Below are 14,331 nucleotides of genomic sequence, written 5' to 3'. Positions count from 1 at the left end.
AAACCCAGACTCTTGGAACTGAACTCAGACTCTATGAACTAAACCCAGACTGTTTACCTTAACCATTTGAACTAATGAAGCTCTCAAACATTTTGGAAAAAAAAAACTCTATCAAACAATTTGCTTGGTAAAATAGTTTTACAGTTAAGGATGTTTCAGGTTATTGATAATCAATTTCGGTGACAGTATAGAAAAACAATACATGATTATCATTGAGGTAAAAATCCTTTATCGCCCGGTTGCACAGAGTAGTAAATTTGCAGTATATAAAATGAATAATATATAATAAATGTTGAATAAGTATATCTGCGGATGGGTTTGTGTAAAATAAAAGACTCCATGAAACAAGGATCTCCTGTGGCAGGATGATTGTGAACCACCTACGTCTCCACCCATCATGTCACTGGCCAATCTAATCGGTTTTAAATGTCTGTGGTTGAGTCAGTGAAAAGATAAAAATGAGAACGCTCCTCAGAGCCACAGCAGTCCTCGACCGAGAGGCAGACTGAACAGACTTTAATGGGTTGATATGATCAGAGTTTCTTCAATCTGATGTCTTTCATTCATGTGTTGTGAGATCGTTTGTCTTTGCCGTTGTCGTCAGGTAAGATTCTGTCAAGTGTTCCAGACTATTAATGACGGTGTTATTCACAGTGTTTTCTCTCAGCATGTCAATGATTTCCTCTGCGTGGAGAGTTTCCTGTTTGAAGAGTTTTCCTGTGCTTCTCCTTCACAGACCTCCGTCAGATGGAAAACCTGACGGCGAGAACTCCTCTCAAACAGCCCATTGTCTTTGAGCTGGAGGGCTTCTACGTCCCTCCAGGTTACGGCCCCTTGTTCTTCTTCCTGGCCCTGCTCACCTACACCGTGACGCTGCTGGGGAACGGCGTGGTGATGTGGGTCATCGTCACGGACAAGAACCTGCACAGACCCATGTTTGTGATGGTCTGTAACCTGGTGGTGTGTGACCTGCTGGGGTCCACGGCGGTGCTGCCTCGCCTCATGATGCACTTCCTGATGGGACAGAAAGCCATCGCCTACATCCCAGCCATCGCCCAGGCCTTCAGTGCACACTCGTACGGCGCAGCAATACAAACCATTCTGGCTGTGATGGCCTACGACAGGTGAGGAGAGACCGCAGCTCGCCACAAACAACAGTGTGGAACAGAACGTCTGAGGTTTTATTTCTCTCCCTGTGCAGGTACATCGCGGTGTGTGAGCCTCTCAGGTATCACTCCATCATGACCCCGACCCGGCTGCACTGCTGCTGCGGTCTGGCCTGGTTCATCGCCGAGCTCCTCATCTTCGTCTTGTTCTCCTTCCACATTAACGTCCCGCTGTGCGGTCGAACCATCCAACACGTGTACTGCACCAACCGGGCGATCCTCAGACTGTCCTGCCGCTCCACGTCTGTCAACAACTTCTACGGTCCGTCAACATGTCACTTCATCTTAACGTGGCCTGACAACCTCATGTCTCATTGCTTGTCGTCTCGTTGTCAGTCGAGCGAACATGAATAGTTTCAAACTATTTGTTTCTCTGTCTGTTACAAACTCAGTGATGATGAAATGACCTGCAGAGGGAAGAAGGGGAACATTAGCAGAGCCCTCCAGATCCAGAATAATGACCGCAGACCAAACGTTTACTGATAGTTTGAAAACAAAAGGTCTGTGAGCATCATCACTGTCACACCTTTGTGATGCTCAGTCATACTGACTGCGAAGGGTTAAAAACACAAACGTTTCCATTCATAACTTCTGCATGCACATCATTTACTGTGGGATCTATACATTTATTGAAGCTCCAAAGTAAAGCAAAGTGCAAAGTAAAACTGACACCATAAAAAAGATGACAGTTTGAGAGGTTTTGAAATATTTCATACTATTAATCGCTTGAGATTAAGATTCTTGATCGTACTTTAATGTATTTCTTTGTAAAGCACGTTGAATTGCTTTGTGTCTGAATGGTGCGCCATAAATAAATCAGCCTTGATGTAACATGGTGAAGACGACGAGGGAAATCGTCCCTGGAGAAGTTTTCTCAAATTTCCTAAAAACTGTGATGAGTTAAACCTCAAAATACACAATCCGTAGACTCTCTCTGTTGACTGACCTGAAATGTTCTTGGTCTTTCAGGTTTGTGTATGACCTGGTGTCTGAGTACGGGAGTCTTTCTCGTCATTGCTCTCTCCTACATTAAAATCCTCACTGCTTGTCTGAAGCAGCAACGGTCCAACAGAAGCGTCCGCAGCAAGGCCTTCCAGACCTGCGCCACACACCTGGTCGTCTACCTGCTCTACGAGATTGCTTCACTCATCCTCATCATGCTCTACAGGTTCCCCTCAGTCTCCAGGAACATCCAGAAGTTCTTTGGCATCTTGATTTTCGTTGTCCCCCCTTTGGTAAACCCCTTCATTTATGGGATCGTCACTAAAGACATACGGAACAGCGTCAAGAAGCGTTTCGCTACACGAGTTCACCACAAACACTGACGGCTGGGTGTGTTAAAGTCTCTCTGAATGATGTAAAAGCAGCTTCTGAGGCTGCAGACACTGTGTTTGTGGTCAAAATAAATCTATGACAAAACATAATAAAGCTATAACACAATAAAATAAAGCTACAACATAACAATTTAAAGCTACAACACATCATCATAATAAAACTAGAACACAACATGCTCCAGCCACAACAAGAATGCTATAACCTTCTCACATACTTTTGTTTTCACTTTTCAAAATATACCACCAAGAGCATATTTTATTTTGCATGTAAATATATCTGTTTGTGAAATCAACCAACAAATCATATCTTATATGAATTTGTAAAATTAAACCTTGAACTGTTTTCAACACTTTAATTCATCAAGATCTATGAATTTCTATATTGTATTTAGGTTATTTGTCACTTCCTGTATGTAGGTACTCAGTAATGACAGTCAAAAGGTTTTCCTCTGCAAAGAAGATGAAATGTTGGACAAATAAGAAACTTTAACATGTGTTGGAGTTGACAGGTTAACTCAGTGTGTCACAATTTAGCTACTGGTCATCTTGTTAGCATTTAGCTAACACTTGCTAACAATACTTAAAGTCCTAGTGAAATGTAACACACTACTTTGCAAAAAACGATAGTTGTGGTACTACTTCTAAGGTTTCTCCGACTCTGCCCCACCACTGTGGTCGCATAACAAAGTTATTTGAATTTTGAATCTCCAGCCGACGAAATCGGGGGAATCCTTCTCCGTGAGCATGACGTCACGAGTTGTGCAGATCTCCATCTGTTGTGTTTATATTGGCTTGCGTTATTTCTCTCTTAAATATCAAAGTTTTTACAGTGTCTTGAAGTTATAGTCGGCGTTTTATGAGCCTTGCTGAAAGATTGAGCCTGGAAGAGACCCGAGAGAGGAGAAAAGGAGGAGAGAAACACAATATCCGGGAGCCGCTGGCTCGCGTGGCTAGCGGCAGCCGCTACCTCAGGCGGCTAGTAGATGATCAAGTAATACCTGGACTCATCTTCGGTGATTCCGCGCAGTCGGAAAAGCGCTTCGACATGATCCATGAAGCCAGTTCGTTCTGCCAAAAGTCAGGAACCCTTACCAAAAAGAAGTACATTCAAGTATACTTCAAGTATACTAAAAATCAAGGTAGTATACTTCAAGTTTACTTTCAATGTACTTATCAGAAGTATACTTTACCAAGTACATTTTAAGTATGCTAATAATTATACTTATATATATACTTATTCTAAAGTTTACTTACATTTAGACTATACTTGTACTTGACTATACTTATCAGAAGTATATTTCACCAAGTACATTTTAAGTATACTCATAATTATACCAATGTTATATATGTATATACTTATACTAAAGTTTACTTACATTTAGACTATACTTGTACTTATCAGAAGTACATTTCACCAAGTAAAGTTTAAGTATATTAAAAATTAGGCTATACTATTATACTCATATGTATACTTACACTAAAGTTTACATTTAGATAATACTTGTTCTTGAGTATATCTTATTAAAATGAAATATGACAAGGTATAAAACTATTTGCAGTTGTATTTTTGACTGTAGCCCATTTAATATATTTTCACATTTGCTGGATTGTTTCTGTACTATACTATACTGTAAGATTATCCAAATCATATCGATCCGATATTTGATTTTTTTGGCAAAAGGTCAGTATGTATGTGGCTTATAAGTTTATAGCCTAAGTGAACCTGGTGTTTCTCATAGTCTACATAGTGTCATAACCTTTTTTCTGTTTATTTCAAACAACTTCCAACCCTTAAATGGCACATAAAGCCACCTATTTTATAACAATGGAAAAAGGAGAAAAATAACTTATCAGGTAGTTTATTAATGCTCATAAAATGGGAACATTTATTAAAGACAATGAGCTCTTTCAATCCCGTTCATATGGATTTGGCAGAGGTACAACATACAGTTTATCAGTCTCAACAACAACACATTTCTTTACTATCTTATCAGGCCAAATGGCAGACACATTTCCAGTCTTCTTAACTTCGTGAATGAAAGTACTCTCTACATCAATCTTTGAATCTTTACACAATGGTCTGTTATTTACTCAGCTTCTCTACCAACACACAAGAATGTTTGATACATGCACAGTATCCCGGGTTTTCATGTGCACACTTTTCTTTAAAGACAACCAAGTCATTAATTAAACACAATTTACCATCATTCAAAGATACAGCACTGTTGAATCTTTTTTTCAGCTGTTCATAAGTCTGACTGTGAAACAAAACACCTTTAACCAAAATACGCCTGTAATACCAGAAGCAGCTACTTAGATTTTCACATAGTTTTCCAATGGCAAGCCCATGTGAAGCTGGGATGTTTTCCTGCCATGGAGGATGACCAAATCCTTATACCCTATAACAAGAATAAAGATCCCTTTTTTCAGGTGTTCATCTGCATCAAATGGTGTGTTACAAGAATCACATTCACAGGGACAGTCAGCTCTGATGCCAAGGTATTTCAAACAGCGTTCACAATAAAAGTGTACTTCATATGTAGATGAGCTTCCAAATTCTTTTTGGAACAGGTAATTGGAGGATGGGATCAAACCAGGAAACGCAATGTTGAGCATTTCAAGCAAATGAGTCACTGCTTCACCAGTCAAATTGTGCCGCAACAGAAAGGACAGGAGCATCAGTTAAGTCTCTCCTTTAGTTCCCGGAGCACCAGGATACAAGAGCTTGTCACCAGCATCTCCCCCATCTTCATTGACCTAGACAAGAGAGTACATCCAAAATGTTAGTAGTTGACATATATAAAGTTTGGTAAAAAAATGTTTTTCTTAAATTACCAATCCCACAGAGCCACTCGATTAAAACAAATACTAATAAAAGATTTTTATACATCATATTTTCAAATCCCAAAGCATAGTATGACTCCTAACTTTGCTGAAATATAAGTTTATTGAACACATGTGATAAAGCATGCCCCTCATGTGTTATTGTGAACACATGTTGACTTCACTTTATGATTACAAAAGTGCACAGCTCCTTTCTTGGTTTTATTAGTGCCCTCTACCATTCTTGTCGATGCAGAGGGAAAAGAGGGGGAGATATTGACAATTTGAAACAAAAAAAGATCCGAAATATGCAGCGGATCTGATTTATGCAGACACTCGGAAATATCAAATCCTACCATTGAATATTGAGGAGCTTTATCTTTTGCATTGCAATCCAGGTCTTTAGTCTCCACATTTTCATCTTCACTGCTGTCGACATCAAACATGTCCCTTGCAGATTCTGATGGGTATTCTTCGATCTATGGTCCAAATACATATGATTTAGAGTTTGGAGCATATCATTAGAGAATATCAATTAAAGTGTCAGTGTTGGAATTTTCTCACCAAAAATAAAAATGGTGCATGTGTTAGGGATCTGTTTTTGTTGTTGTCTGTTCCCCCTCCCTTTTTCTGTTTCTGTGCAGGGTGTGTGTGACAGGGGGCGTGGCTGGCTCCTCCAGGAGAATGAGGCACACCTGAATCTACTCCACACTAATTACAGTCTTCAAAACCCTGGTTCTCACTCCACACCTCTGCCAGATTGTTCTGTCTACTTGGTCGTGCCCTTTTCGGATTCTAGTCTAGTTCTCTGCCATTTTTTGCATGTTAATACTTGTTCCTGTGCTCAGGTTTTTTGTGCCTCTCCTGGAGTGTCGTTGCCAGCCTGCCAGCCAACCCCCTGTCTCCACTGCCTGTCCTGCCTGCCGCTTGGAAAAATAAATTTTTTAATTCTGTTTGATCAGTCTCTTGGCTCTGCTTTGGGGTTCCAACTTCAAGCCATAACAGCATGAATGCATTTACCTCTTGAGGGCCTGTAGAAAAGTTTTCCTCATCGTCCTCTTCATCTTCATGTTCTGTGACATTTTTATCAAGTATGACCTGTAGTGTTATAACAGAGAAAGTGTTACTGGAAGGAAACAAAACAAAACAAACTAACATTGACTTAATGCCATGTAGCTCTTGTCACAATGCCCTGATGCTGAAAGAAGACAAGTAATGGGGAATTTAATTCTGTCAATTTGTTATGAGGGATGGCATCAAGCTTTTTAAATAGTAAACCGTGAAACCATCAAGCGCTCCAGAGCTCCAGAACCGGTTCAACCCAATGGTTGTGGGTCGCAGTTTCGTGACTACGATGCAGGGGGCCGCCATTGCTGCAATACCTTTATCTAGTGGCAGCAGAAAAGGCTAGTTTTCCATTAGAAAACATTGCTCTTACACATGTTTTAAACAACTGTAAAACCTGGATTCCAATTATGTTAAACTTTCTACAGCTATATTGCTCCTGTGATAATGCTGGGTTAGGTATAATTAAAGAAACCAGGCGGGTTTTCGTAAGGTACACTTTCGAATTCTTGTATATCAAAGAGGGTTAACTTTGATTGACATCCCATAAGCGTCAGAGCCAAAGGCGAGGTTACGACTGAACCACACGCCCGGCCAGGGTCAAGTCTACAATGAAGATCCCGCCCATATGCCTTCTTCTCGGGGGAGGGGGTCACTTTAGCCCCGGTCCCACCGCACACAAGTGCCGGGACGGAGCGGAGCGGTACGGAGCAGTACGGAATAGAGACCCCGACCGAAATTTTGGGTCGCGTCCCCACTGCAGAGAGGAGCGTGAAAAGTGGGCGGGGCTTATGAGCTCCACAGAAATGTGACATAACAGAAAAGAACGTCGTCAGATGTAGATCTTATGAATCCTCTGTTGTTGTTTAAATTCTCCACTTTGCACTGTTATTTTTTGCAGCGGAAAAAAAAAAAAGTTACTTTTTGCAGCAGTCATTTTTTGCAGCGGAGAGCTGCAGCGCAACTTCCATGTTTGTTGTGAGAGAGCCAGTCGCTCGGCCACTTGCCGGCGGCTTGGGGCGACGTGCCCCGCACTCGAGCGCTCGGGTGCGGGGCAAGTGGCCGGAGCGTTCCCCCCGGTTGGTTGAGGCACAGACACGGGAGTCTGAGCTTTCTGCACAAACGCAGGAGGTTCTCCACTCCGGCGCTGATCGCGGTCCGGCAGCTCAGCGTTGGAACACGGAGGCGCCGAGCTCCGAGCTCCTTTTCATCGCTTCCGCGGTCCGTCCCCGCGATAAAGCGCCACTGACCGTGGCTGAATAGAACGCTGACCGCCTCTGGAAAGCGGAGCTGCCGGAGCGCGGTCAGCGCCGGAGACGAGAGCTCCAGACTCCGGTGTCCCGGACGCGCATCCACGACACGGCGAGCGCTATGCTGCAAACAGAAAACTCCAACGCGATGCAAAGTCCCTCCCCACGGTCTCCCCCTGCCTCAAGTCACTCTTTCACAATTAACACTAAAGTTGAGCAGCAAAGAAAAGAAAATGAAAATAAAAACAACCAGTGCGCAGCTGACCACACTGACAGCAGAGGATTCATCCAGCCAGCACATTAAAATATTGAGGGCGTGTAGTAAATCACTGACCAATCAGCAGACAGCAGCTCAAACTCAGACCCGTTCCATGGTCCTGGTACCCCAACGGAAGGGGAGCGGAAAAGCGGTCGCCTTTGGAGCGGTCTGGAGCGGTTTAGACTGCATTACATGTCGTGAGACGCGAACCGGAGCGGTTTAGACCGGTCTAGGCCGGTACTTTTTGTGCGGTGGAAACGGGGCTTTTGTGAACATATTAGACAAAAAGCCTGCGACATAAAAAAAAAAAAAAGTATGGGCGTATTTTGTTCACTTTGCTTCAGAGTAAAAAACAAAGGAGGCTACACGCCTCAATGGTGAAAACTGGCGGCTGCTGAGGCGAGGAGGCGAGGAGACGAGGACGAATGGAGGACGAAGCGTCTTCTGCTTCGTCAAACATGTTCCAGACGGGGTCACCGATGGCAGAACGACCTTCTGTGTCTTCTTCATCAATCACTGGGTTTGAAATGATGATGATGATGAAATATGGTTAAATTCAGCCTCTTCGTTGTTAAAACACTGATCCGCCAGAAGCACTCCGCCGAGCAGTGAAAATACCCTGTTTATCGGCTATTTTCTTGCAGATTGCCGTGTTTTAACATTTTACCCTTGGACCAGTTAGCATAAAAATGTCCCTAGAAGCGACAGCCAGAGTGTTTTGGAGGTCGAATTTTTCATTTCACTAGGACTTTAACACTGAAGAAATAAAGGAATGATTTCGTGTGTGTGTGTGTGTGTGTGTGTGTGTGTGTGTGTGTGTGTGTGTGTGTGTGTGTGTGTGTGTGTGTGTGTGTGTGTGTGTGTGTGTGTGTGTGTGTGTGTAAATATTGTCATCGTTGTGTGTTTTTCAGCTCCAGATGTGCATTTGAGATTTGTTAGAAATACAGTCCAAATAAAGTCTGAACTCATTCCGGTTCCAGTGAAGATTCAGTCAGAATCCAGTGGATTTAGACATGAACTTTACAGACCTAAGTGGATATATTATCACCGGGGTGGTTTCTGCTCCAAGTCATTGTGGAGGTGACATGAGATTGTGACTGAGACGAGAGTCCCCGGAGTCACTCACGGGTCCAATAAAGTGTCAGAGCGTCAGTTCAGGGCTCAGCAGGACTGGACGGGGTCACATGAGAGAGAAGGTAGGTGTTAGACGCTTCACACTGTCGCAGTCACAAACTACTACTGTTCTGTCACCCACAAACTCCATTTAACTGTTTTGTCTGTAAATATCTGATTGTGCTGAAGAAACTCAACCTATACTAAATCTATCAAATCTGTGAAGGATGTCAGCTGATGTATGTAATTGCATTTTTCAGGTTTCTAGTTTGGGGTATTTTATTTTTCTGAAAACTCTATGATTCAAATAGGATGTGATCAAAATTCCTGTGTTTCAATTTTATTTTTTTATTACTTGGTGTAACAATCCCACACCCAGTCTTTTTTTTTTTTTTACTGCGACCTTGACAAAGCTGATAATACATATTTTTCCACTTCACAATAGTCTGTATAGTGTCAAACATATTTTCCTTCAGGAGCCGTTTTCATCTTGAGTGGACCGGAATGGTAAAAAGTGAACCATAATATGCTTTATATTTGAACTTTTTCTTTGTTGTGGTGCAGAGTATACGTGATGAAAATATCTGCATTTTCACAAAGCCAATTACTACTGAAAATAGATACAATCTGAACACAAAGTCAATATTTACGAGGCAAAATACAGTAAAATGTCCCAGCAAACAACATACTACTCCTAAGGTTTTTTGGGGTTTTTTTTTAAATCCGTGTTTTCTTTGGAGTTTTGATGATTTGCTTGGTCTCGCGGGCTGGTTCAGAGCCTCTTGTTCTGATACCCTGGGTCTAACCTGTTAATATTACAATTTTTACATGCGTTTTTTTTTTAAAGCTGTTATAGATAGATAGATGACTTTATTAATCACTGAAGGGAAATTGTTTTGTTGCAGCATTCTGGTTTATAAAATACAATGGAATATAATGTAAAAAGTAGGGAATAAAAATATACAAATATACAAATATAAAAATATCTGGGTAGGACATAACTTAAGAAATGAGCGTGAGTAACTATAATGAGGCTCTGACGGAGGTAGACGTGTTAAAAAGTCTTATTGCCGTGGGGAGGAACGACTTCCTGTAGCGTTCCTTCGAGCAGCGGGGTTGAATCAGTCTCTTGCTGAAGCTGCTCTTCAGCTTGTCCAGTGTTTTGTGGAGGAGGTGGGAGGGATTGTCCATGATTGCTAGCAGTTTTGCCAGCATCCTGTCCTCCACCACCTCCTCCAGGGTGACAAGCTTGGAGCCAACAACAGACTCTGCCTTCCTGATCAGTTTGTTCAGTCTGTTGGCGTCCTTTGCCTTGATGCCCACACCCCAGGACACCGCAGCAAAGAAGATGGTGCTTGCGACGACAGACTGATAGAACATCTGCAGCATCTTGTTGCAGACATTAAAGGACCTGAGCCTCCTCAGGAAGTAAAGCCGGCTCAGGCCCTTCTTGTAGATGGCCTGTATGTTGGTGGACCAGTCCAGTTTATTGTCCAGTGTGACACCCAGGTACTTATAGGAGTCCACCAAGTCCACGTCCTTCCCACTGATGCTGACTGGAGAGGGCAGGGGCTGGTTCCTCCTGAAGTCCACCACCATCTCCCTCGTCTTCTCCACGTTCAGCAACAGGTGGTTCTCCCCACACCACTTCATTATCATTACCTTTTATATTCTGTTTTTGATTAAAACTATGAAATGGTTTGAACATTTACTTTGATTTCCACTGAACTGAAATGAGGTTGCCTGTATCTTTTTTTCCTCTTCTTAAGAAACTAATCTTATTTATGAAGCTGTTTTTAATCTTTAAAGTATTTCCTGTTGTTATCTCATTCTATCTTCAGTATATTGTTGTAGTTTCTTGTTAATCGTTGATGTTTCTTTTTTGAAGACTTTTGATTAATTTATAAAAGAGTCAGTGATGATGATGAATATCAATCCGTGAGGTTTTATCCACAGCCATAGTTTACATTAAACGATGTATGACAATAACCACAATATCAACAGTAGCAGGGGGTTAAAGAGCATAACAATAAGAGGAAATGTTATAAAAAGGAAGTATTATTGATTTCATACAAGAGGTTTTTTTCATGAATCAAACAACCTTATATTCAGACCAATACAACCCTGACTTTATTTAACTTTAACCATTGTGCACCTCTTTAGAAAGGTTGAGATTTCAGCCCTCGGGGGGCAAAATAATGTTCTGTTCCTAAAAAATGCAACGAAAATGTAAATGGTGAAAGTTTGCAGGTAGGAATCAAACAGCTGAGGGTCACGACTGCAGGACCTCCAGCAAAAGTAGTTTCCAACAGCGATACAATGTCCTTGCTTTAATGTCTTTTGAGGGATGAACATTTTTAAAATGACAAAAAAAAAAATTTGAGAGAGAGAGAGAGAGAGAGAGAGAGAGAGAGAGAGAGAGAGAGAGAGAGAGAGAGAGAGAGAGAGAGAGAGAGAGAGAGAGAGAGAGAGAGAATGAAACAGTAAAAGGCCTCAATGAAGAGCAGATCATGTCATTTGATGGGAGGTTGAAAATCATGCCATATCTTTAGGCAATAGCTTGAATTTAAAAGGCATTCATGTATCAAACACAGTTCGATGTTAAAATTAGAACAGGATGAAGAGCAAAATGTTCCTTGAATAAAAGATAGAGCTTATTTGTTTAAGCACTATATTATTAACCTATTACTAGATCCAGCGTGGGGATTTTAAAATGTCAATAAAAACCTTAATCCCTGAAAGTTTTTTCCCCCGACTACTACCACCCGGTCAAAATGTACCAAGAGGCACAATATTTAACTACACTTATGCCCGGTTTCTACTGCACAAAATGTGCCGGGATGAAACGGAGCAGTGCAGCAAAGCACACCAGACCCAAATCTGATGTGCAGTTAAAAAGTCGGCGGGGTTGAGAGCTCTGCAGATATGTGACTTTGCGACAGTGATTTCAGCTGGGGGGCGGCAGACCTGGACCTTATGACTCCTCTGTTATTGTTGCTTGCAATTACTTACCGATTACTTAATTGTTTGTTGTTGTTTTTTTGCCGCCACAGCGCTGCAGCCGCAACTTCTGTGTTGTTGCGGAGAGAGCGACCGCCGGCCGGCCCCGGTCCAGTGTGTGACACGGGCCGGCCAGTGCAAAGGAGCAGCGGCCAGCGGTGTAACCTGTACCAACGTGAAAGTTGCGGGCCAAAAAAAAACAAAAACAAAAAACAAACATTGCAAAGCTGAATATGTTAACAACAGAGGAGTCATACAGCTGACATATCAAAATATTGCGGGCGTGTCATAAATCACTGACCAATGAGCAGACGGCTCCTCAACATTGGACCAGTTCTGTTGTGCTGGGTACCCCAATGGAAGGGTGATGAAAAATCGTCAATCTTTGGAGCGGTTATTTCGGTACCATCCACAATTCTTGTAGTGGAAACGCACGAAAACCCGAATCGTACCGAACCGTCCCATTCCATCCTGGCACATTTTGTGCAGTGGAAACGGGACTTTATTGACCGCAGCTCAGGCCCTGATTACACGACAAACATTCAGTTGCATTTTGGGTGTCCACTTATATAACAATGGTGCTCAGAACCACTGAAAGCAGAACGTTTTGAAAACGTCTCCCAAGGTGGAACGTTTTGGAAACGCTCTCACTCTGTCTCCATGGAAACAGGGGAAATGCTACTTTTATGAAAAGCTACTACTGCAGATGTTGTAACTAGTTGTTCTGCACGTGCTCAGTAGATGGACAATGACAAACATGGCAGCCTCCTACTGTCATGACTCCAAGTCCATGTTCTCCTGGGACTTGGTAGTTTTATAGTTGACAGTCACAGTGATAACAATGCAGATGTGGTCATCTGTCCATATGAATGTCCGGGTGCCCATTGTTAATGTTTGTGGCTTATATTGTGTATACCCATATGTGTGTGGTTTCTCTACAAAAACCAACAACAGCACCCACAGTGGAACTAAATGCCGACTACATTGATTTCAGTGTTTCTGCCACTGCTTTGCAAATGAATATTGCAAAAAACCATTGGGCATATATGGGGCCTCAGAAGCACAGTAACCACTGGTCAACATTTTGATCAGGACGCCAACTGTCTCAAACCTACTTGTCTGCCACCAGGTCCCAACGGCTTGCTGTGTTCTTTGTGGTCCCTGTATCTGTTGTTGCGGCATCTGTGATTGAAGTTGTCATTTGAGGATATCTGGTGTTCTTGATGGATCCAGTCAAAGCTTTACTGCTTCCCTCCATTTCCCTCAAGAACCCTTAGGCTCTCAGAAAGCTGAAACTGACTGTACCTTCTTCTATTTCATGTTTCAGATTGATGGAAAATAACACATTCAACGGCTTTACGCTCCAGCTGGAGGGCCTAAATGTCTCCAAGGAATACACCATCCCTTTGTTCCTCTTCTTCCTCTTCTCCTACCTCTTCATCATGGTGACAAACGTGGGCATTGCCGCTCTGGTTTTCATTGATAGGAACCTCCACCAGCCCATGTACCTCCTCTTCTGCAACCTGCCCTTCAACGACATCCTGGGGAACTCCATCATGGTGCCTCGCGTGCTGATGAACATGCTGCTGCCTCCCTCCGAGCGCCTCATCAGCTACTACGAGTGCGTGGTTCAGGCTTTCACCACACACATGTTCGGCACCACCACCCACACGGTGCTCATGATCATGGCCTTCGACCGCTATGTGGCCATCTGCAACCCCCTGCGTTATCCGTCCATCATGAGCAACCGGATGGTGCTGAAGCTGACGGCGTGGGCCTGGGGCGTGGCCCTCGTCCTGGTGGGGATCCTGCTGGGACTGACTGTACGGCTCAGCAGGTGTAGAAGGGTGATCATGAACCCGTACTGTGATAACGCCTCGCTGTTTAAGCTGTCCTGCGAGAGTGTGTTCATTAACAATGTGTACGGTATCACCTTCACCGTGGTGTTGCTCACCAGCTCCATCGGCACAATCGTCTTAACGTACACCAAGATCACCGTGGTCTGTCTGACCAGCAACAGCAAGTCCCTGAACAGTAAGGCCCTGAAGACCTGCAGCACACACCTACTGGTCTACCTCATCATTGTGTTTAATGGAATGTCAATCATTACGCTACACCGTTTCCCTCAGTACTCAGATTACAGGAAACTCTGCACCATCCTGTTCCACATCATCCCCGGCAGCCTGAACCCCATAATCTACGGTGTGCAGTCCAAAGAGATCAGGAAATTCTTTTCAAAGCCATTCAAGCCTTTTTGGACTGGCTCCGGTGCTACAAAAAACAAATGCAAACGACACCCATGGCAGGAACAGATGCAATGA

The 14,331-nt window shown here is 42.9% G+C and overlaps 2 protein-coding genes across 2 annotated transcripts; both read left to right on the top strand.

Annotated features, from left to right (window-relative positions):
• Positions 1-747: 747 nt before the first annotated feature.
• Positions 748-2,491, top strand: LOC308139082 (olfactory receptor 2K2-like; the record flags this gene model as incomplete). The annotated part of the gene is made up of 3 exons (XM_080508409.1): positions 748-1,124; positions 1,202-1,428; positions 2,136-2,491. The coding sequence occupies 3 exons, from the start codon at positions 748-750 to the stop codon at positions 2,489-2,491; spliced, it is 960 nt and encodes a 319-aa protein (XP_080364535.1).
• Positions 2,492-13,332: 10,841 nt separating this feature from the next.
• Positions 13,333-14,331, top strand: LOC308139168 (olfactory receptor 8G17-like; the record flags this gene model as incomplete). Its single annotated transcript, XM_080508513.1, has 1 exon — positions 13,333-14,331. The coding sequence occupies exon 1, from the start codon at positions 13,342-13,344 to the stop codon at positions 14,329-14,331; it is 990 nt and encodes a 329-aa protein (XP_080364639.1). The 5' UTR covers positions 13,333-13,341.

This window comes from Blennius ocellaris (assembly GCF_963422515.1).
Source record: "Blennius ocellaris genome assembly, chromosome: 14".
Taxonomy (NCBI): Eukaryota; Metazoa; Chordata; class Actinopteri; order Blenniiformes; family Blenniidae; genus Blennius; species Blennius ocellaris.
Note: the sequence above shows the minus strand (reverse complement) of the source record. Positions and strands in the feature narration are given on the sequence as shown.